Consider the following 6,676-nt stretch of genomic DNA (forward strand, 5'->3'; position numbering starts at 1 on the left):
CCCTATCCAGACGACTGCCCTGAATCCCGGTCCTACCCGTCGAGTTAGGCGACGACTCGACGGGTTTACCTTCTTAACCAATATTCAAGTCCTTCATCCTACTCGCCGAGTTGTATGAACAACTCGTTGAGTCCATCTTCATCCGAAGAACACTTATGCTGAGACTCGCCGAGTTGTATGAACAACTCGCCGAGTCTGTTCTTGATCTAAGGAGATTGCCTTGAACTCGCCGAGTCAGGGCATTGACTCGCCGAGTACCTCCATAGATGAGTTAAGCTTCCAACTCACTGAGCCACACCTCGTGACTCACTGCTCACTCGACACTACGAAAAGGGGACAAACTCGGAGACTCGCGAACAGACTCGCCGAGTCATATGAACGACTCGCCGAGTTGTTGCCATGCATCCACTAAATACACAAATTTGCTCGATTCCAGTCCATGCCATTCACAGATCTGGGTTTCTAGGACACGAATCACACGTAAAGTTTCCAACTTTACGTGTGGATATTCACCAATATGGATTTTAGGGCTCAAAATGTCTCAAAAGGGGAGATCTAGGGCTAACAAGCAACATGGGGCCATAAAGCTAACAGATCTGAGCTCCTGGAGCTCAATCTTGCCTAGATCCAGAGGCCAAACATCTTATTACGACATACAATGCACATACAAGCTTGGGGATTTGACCAAGAAGGACCCAAATGAAGTTTTAAGCATAGAATCAAGGGGAAAACGGGTTATACCTCAAAGGAACTGCTGGAAGAACACAAATAATGCCTGGATGGCTTCCCTTCTTCTGGATCTACTTCCTTCCTCCTTCCAAACCTTCAAAAACACACACACTAACCTCAAACTCTCAAAGAATAGCTTAGAACGAGAGATATAGGGCTTTAAGGGTCAATGGGGGCCGGCTTGGGGCTGATAAGTCCTTTAAATAGGGTGCAAACCCCTGAAACTTAGGGTTTCATCCAACAACTATGACTCGCCGAGTCCAGGATATGGACTCGCCGAGTCGCCAACTTAAACGTGTCCCGGGTCCCGCATCCACTCGGCGAGTCGGACCTATGACTCGCCGAGTCCAAGGCTAAAAGAAAGGAAATACTCAAATAACATTTACGTACCAGGAACCGGGTGCTACATTAGCCGATGTAGTTTATATGTTCTGGATTTCAGTTCGATAACGGGCGAGGTCCGAGGAAGGATTATATATTTTTCAGGGCTATGGTTCGATGTCGGGTGGTACCCGAGGCATTAGTGTAGGTGTAGTTATACTTGTTGTATTTGTGATACTTGTGTATGCCTGGTAGGGGGATGAGTGTGGGCGGGGGCCCGTATCTCATCACTAGCTAAGTGTGAACGGGCTTCCATATCTCATTAGTAGCAAAATAGGGGCGGGGCCCAAGATAGGCGGGGCCTTGAGACTAGCATTTATAGTATAGTGATTGTGTTAGCATGTTTATCTGTTATTGTTGTATGTGTAGGGGGCGGGATCCGAAGACAGGAGGGGCCTGGTAGAAACAGATCTGTATACCGAGCGAAGCTCGATGCCAGGCGGAGCCTGATGCCAGGCGGGGCCTGATGCCGGATTCCTCCGATGCCGGGAGGGGCCCGATGTAGCGAGCTAGGCCCAATGTTTGCAGTATGTGTTTAAGTGTTTGGTATGTGGTAGTATGGGGAACTCACTAAGCTTCGTGCTTACAGTTTTCAGTTTTGGTTTCAGGTACTTCCGGTAGCGGAGGGAAGAGCTCAGGATGACTGCATGACACACACTAAGAAGTTTAGCATGGGATATTTTACTGTGATAAAATAAGCATGTTTTGAATTAATACTCTATTTTTATAAAGCAACTTATGTTTATGAAAGAAATGATCTGACAATTATAGTTTTTTTAATGATTTAAAAATGAAAATTTTCGACTATATTTTTGGGATGTTACAGACACCATCACCACCTTCAGTCCTAAACCACCGTCAATTCACCCAAAACCTAAAGTGCCCTCAATTCACCCAAACCCAATCTCTAAACTACCGTCAATTCAAAACCAAGAATTAGGGTTTTGTTTCTTGTGTTCCTCCAAAACATGCAAGTAAAGAGGCAACAACGATGATGGGTTCCAACGACAGTGTAGAGAAACAGAGAAGGAATGGAATGTGTGTGTGTGTGTGAGAGAGAGACAGAGAGAGGGGGGGGAGAGAGAGAGAGAGAAGCAACGCTGGAGAAGGGAGCGACGGTGGTTTTGAAGAAAGATATAAAATAATATCCAAATGAGTAAATTATTGAAATCGTCCCTGTGGTTTAATTAAAATTGCGTGTTTGGTCCCTAACATTTTTTTTGCACTCGGACCATCCTTCTAATTTGTTTTTGTTTCGGTTATGGTCTCTGACAGACATGAAAAAACAATTTTATCCTTGTTATATTTTTTCCTCATATTTTTAATAACTATAAATAACTAGTAAATATTTATTTATAATATAAAAATCATTGGGTCCCACCACCCTTTCCTAACACCGACCCCCACTCATCTTCTTCCTTTTCCTCATATACTTCCATAAAACACTTCTACAAAACACAAAAAAGGCCTCTATCTGCTGGTCACCACCATCATTAACCTCAATAACCACCACCAACACCAAAGCATATGACTACAAAAGCGAACATGAACTTGAAAAACTGATGAACCAGGAAAAAGAATGTGGCCATCCTTCCTTCCAATCTTTTTATCTCTCTTCTATGTATCTCTGATAATTACCTTTCTTCCCTGATTTTTAAGAAAGAAACCCTACACCATTAAATCAGTAAACCCTCATCAGCCGCCACCCGCCACAACTGCTACCAATCATAATCAGACCGACGCCTTGGTTGTTTTCGACGATCATACACACTGCGTTTTGCTCCACCGCCACCAGACTAGACTATCAGAGGAACCACTGGACTTTCGTTGGAACCACTAGAACCCTTCCTTCCCTCTTTCTTTTTCTCAGTAATCTTTATATCGCTTATTCCTAAGAAGTTGGGTATGGATCTGGGTCAGAGGTGGGTGATCTACAGGTGGGTTTTTGTATGAGTTTCATTGTGCGTTCTTTTGTGGGGTTTTTTCAGAGTTCAACGTTAGTCTCTGATGATTTTTTGGTGGTGTTGGATAGCGAAATTAGAGATTTTCGGTGGCTTTAGAGTAGCAAGTTTTCTATGAATATAGAGTTGCAAGTCTCCGGCGGCTTTAGAGTTTCAGGTTTCCGGTGGAGGGTTTCAGATGCCAGATTATGGTGGCGGCAACTCCGAAGGGGACTTTAGGTGTAGATCGGTGGTTTTGGGTTAACTCTAGATGAGAGAGAGAGAGAGAGAGAGAGAGAGAGAGAGGAGCTTGAGCTGCAGATCGTCGGAATTCTATGCTCGCCGGAGCTCTATGGTTGTGTTTGGGATTTAGTAAAGGCATGATAGAAAAGTCAAAGATGTTTGGTTTCTAAGGGTGAACACGTGAGAAGAAAGAAAAAAAAGGGGTGAGGGTGGGACCAAAATCTATTAAAATTATGTTAATTGATTTTTTAATTAATAGTAATTAATAGAAAAACTGAAAAAATAAAATAGTAACAGCAATATAGTCTTTTTATGTATGTTAAGGACCACAAACGCAACAAATCCAAAACATAAGGACCGTCCGAGTGCAAAAAAAATATTAGGGACCAATCACGCAATTTTAACCAAACCACATGGACGATTTTAGTAATTTACTCTATCTAAAATAATTTAGAAAAAATGTAAAAAAAGTCTTTTACCTAGGTGAATAACTACATATCGAAGCAAGTAAATTTTTTGGTAATTATCTTCCCATAAACCTCAGGGACTAATCATGTAGTTTTGTTTTATAATTATTTAAGAGCAAAGTCTTTGATAATGATTGGACACCAAATCGACATATTTAAGCAAAAATAAACATTGGGTGGAAGCTGTCAATCTTTAGAAGTAGTGGATATTTCTAAAACTTATTTAATATGGGAAGGGGGGTTTATTGTAACACAAGTGGAGAACTTAATTAATATGGGAAGGGGGGTTTATTGTAATACAAGTGTAACTTGTTTAATAAAATCTGAATAATCGAATTTTGAGAAACTAAAGTATATATATTGGCCTCCTTACTCGTATCCCACTCAGCTTCAGAATTCTGTAATCTTATGGCTCGTATTCAAGAACTCGACCACCTTCAAATTCCACTTGAAGACATCAAGTTGGCCACCAACAACTTTTCGGAAGATAATTTCATCGGTCTAGGTGGATTCGGAAAGGTGTATGAGGGCCAACTCCATGTTTCCGACTTTGCAACAACCAGCTCCATCTCCGGCAGGCCAGTCACCACCGTGGCTGTAAAACGGTTAGATGTGCAGGGCGGGCAAGGAAAAAATGAGTTCTTGAATGAGATAGTGATGCTCGCTAGTTACAAGCACAAAAACCTGGCATCCATTGTTGGATTCTGTGACGAAGGTGGAGAGAAGATCATTATTTACAAGTATGAGGCTCGTGGAAGCCTCGATAATTATCTAGCTAATGATCATCTTACATGGGTGCAACGGCTTCAAATTTGTCTTGGTGCTGCTCGTGGACTTAATTATCTACATGCAGACGTGGGAGAGAGCCACAGGTGACATTAAGAGCTCCAATATTTTGTTAAATGAAAATTGGGAAGCTAAAATTTCTGATTTCGGCTTGTCTAAAATAGGCCCCACAAATCAGAATATCACTTTTCTTGTAACAAATGCTGCCGGCACATTAGGTTACGTTGATCCACTTTACGTATCGACTGGGGTTCTTACAAAAGAATCTGACGTGTATTCTTTTGGTGTGGTTCTCTTTGAAGTCTTATGTGGAAGATTAGCAATGAAGAATATGTACGAGGACGAGCGTCGGTTCTTATTTCACTTGGCTAAACTCCGTTATGAAAAGGGAAAACTTGACGAAATCATTCTTCCCAGCATACGGGAACAAATGAAGCCAAATTCGTTGCAAACATTCTGCAAAATTGCTTATCAATGTCTGAAAAAGAAACGCCATGATCGTCCAAAGATGTTGTTGGTCATCGAACAACTACAAATCTCGTTGGATTTTCAAATTGTAAGTTGTCTTTAGGTTCAAGATCTGTTGTAATCTTAATTATTAGAATTTGAACTCATAATCACAAAGTAACTTTATATATATACTAGGGTTATTTGAGAATGACGGAGTTGTGCGGATCGAACACAGGTGGATATTCATGGTCGTTGCTCCTTGATATCAATCATAAGCTAAGGAAGATAACCATAGATCACTATGATTGTATTTTTTCTGTTAGATTTACAACCGAAGATCTTAGTGGCTCGTTACATTCTACTCAACGGTATGGAGGTGACAATGGCCTCAGCCCTGGCAAAATTACCGAGGTGACAATTCTTGAATATTAATAACATTGAAAAGACAAAACTTTATCGAACATATTTACCAAACAAGTGATACGTATTATTTTCAAGAATTGTGCTTGTTAGTGACATGAATATTGTAAATTCTTGTAGGTTCACTTTGATGCTGATGAAGAAATAACTGGGATAAGAATTGGAGTAACCAGTGAAATTGGAGGACTTGTATTGATTGCATCGATCTATATTATGACAAACAAAAATGGGCATGGGCCTTTTGGAAAAGAGCCAGTGAGTTTTTTTTCAGAATTTTGGGATGCAGGGTCGTTTGCGGGGTTTTATGGTCGTGCTGGCCATTTTTTGGATGGTTTCGGTTGTTATCTGAAGGCTACCATGTGAAGGCCTTCATTTATTTGAAATAACAGTCTATAGTATAAAAATCTCATTAAATCCGAACCTACTAGTTTACATCGATGGTCTTCAAATTTGATGTTGTTGGCATTCTAATCTAGTGAACATATTAGGTTCAGACATCTCACATGTTTTATTTATGATAACTGGACGCTATCTATACATATTTTGTTTTCTCATATACACTGTTGTGTAATATTCAGTGTGGTTATCTGTTTGTAAAAGAAAAATCAACACTAATATGCTTCAAATCTGTTGCCAAGATTTTTGATTCTTTATTTTGATTGAACACGCACTGGAATCTGGTAACACTAATATGGGAGCTACTTCCTGTGTTTTTACCTTTTGAGGTCTGACCACAAGTGAATTGCTAAAAGTACCCTTTCACCTAACCCTTTGACTTAATTTGCAAGTCAACTAAACCTACAAATCTCTATCTTTGATTTACAACCAAGTCAACCACGACATCCTATCACGACCCATTATAGCCTCCACCTTTTCAAGCCTTCTCCGAACTTGCCTTTTTGAAGCCCAAAACCGTAATCAATCCCAATACGGTTCCCCTTCAAGAACATGGAGTGAAGATTCCAAATTTGTTTTGTTTTTGTTACCACTAAAGCACCTAATTTATAGACCCTAGGTACAAATTACAAATATCGATATCAAATTTCTTTTAACCTCTACAACGCGCCAAACACTTGTTAGAACATTTGGTATACCGAGGACGGAAGTGCATCGTTCACACCATCCCTGCCTTTCGTGGTTGTTCGTTGTCGGGCTCAATCATGGTGCAGACGACGAACATAAATGGCCAATTGGCTTCTTTCTTCATTTTCTTAGCGTTTAACGGTCGAAACTTTGATTTTTTTAATATAAAACATTATC

At 40.5% G+C, this 6,676-nt stretch overlaps 1 protein-coding gene across 2 annotated transcripts; it reads left to right on the forward strand.

Annotated features, from left to right (window-relative positions):
- The first annotated feature begins 4,018 nt into the window (after positions 1–4,018).
- Positions 4,019–6,042, forward strand: LOC145088512 (serine/threonine-protein kinase CDG1-like). 2 transcript variants are annotated; one of them, XM_079026882.1, is made up of 4 exons: positions 4,019–4,632; positions 4,711–5,102; positions 5,192–5,407; positions 5,537–6,042. In XM_079026882.1, exons 1-4 carry the CDS (start codon positions 4,539–4,541, stop codon positions 5,777–5,779), a joined length of 945 nt encoding a protein of 314 aa, XP_078883008.1. In that variant the 5' UTR covers positions 4,019–4,538; the 3' UTR covers positions 5,780–6,042. The 2 variants fall into 2 exon arrangements, with proteins under 2 accessions (XP_078883008.1, XP_078883007.1); XM_079026881.1 differs by having other exon boundaries at positions 4,020–5,102.
- The last annotated feature ends 634 nt before the right edge of the window (positions 6,043–6,676 follow it).

This window comes from Lactuca serriola, chromosome 2 (genome assembly GCF_051521515.1).
Source record: "Lactuca serriola cultivar US96UC23 chromosome 2, Lser_US96UC23_V15, whole genome shotgun sequence".
Lineage (NCBI taxonomy): Eukaryota > Viridiplantae > Streptophyta > Magnoliopsida > Asterales > Asteraceae > Lactuca > Lactuca serriola.

Bases quoted from the DNA above. Each gene is read 5' to 3' on its own strand.
- LOC145088512 (XM_079026881.1), top strand. From the start codon at position 4,539: ATGATCATCTTACATGGGTGCAACGGCTTCAAATTTGTCTTGGTGCTG. The intron at 5,103-5,191 runs GTAAGTTGTCTT...TATATATACTAG, and splicing joins TCTCGTTGGATTTTCAAATT to GGTTATTTGAGAATGACGGA. The intron at 5,408-5,536 runs GTGACAATTCTT...AAATTCTTGTAG, and splicing joins GCCCTGGCAAAATTACCGAG to GTTCACTTTGATGCTGATGA.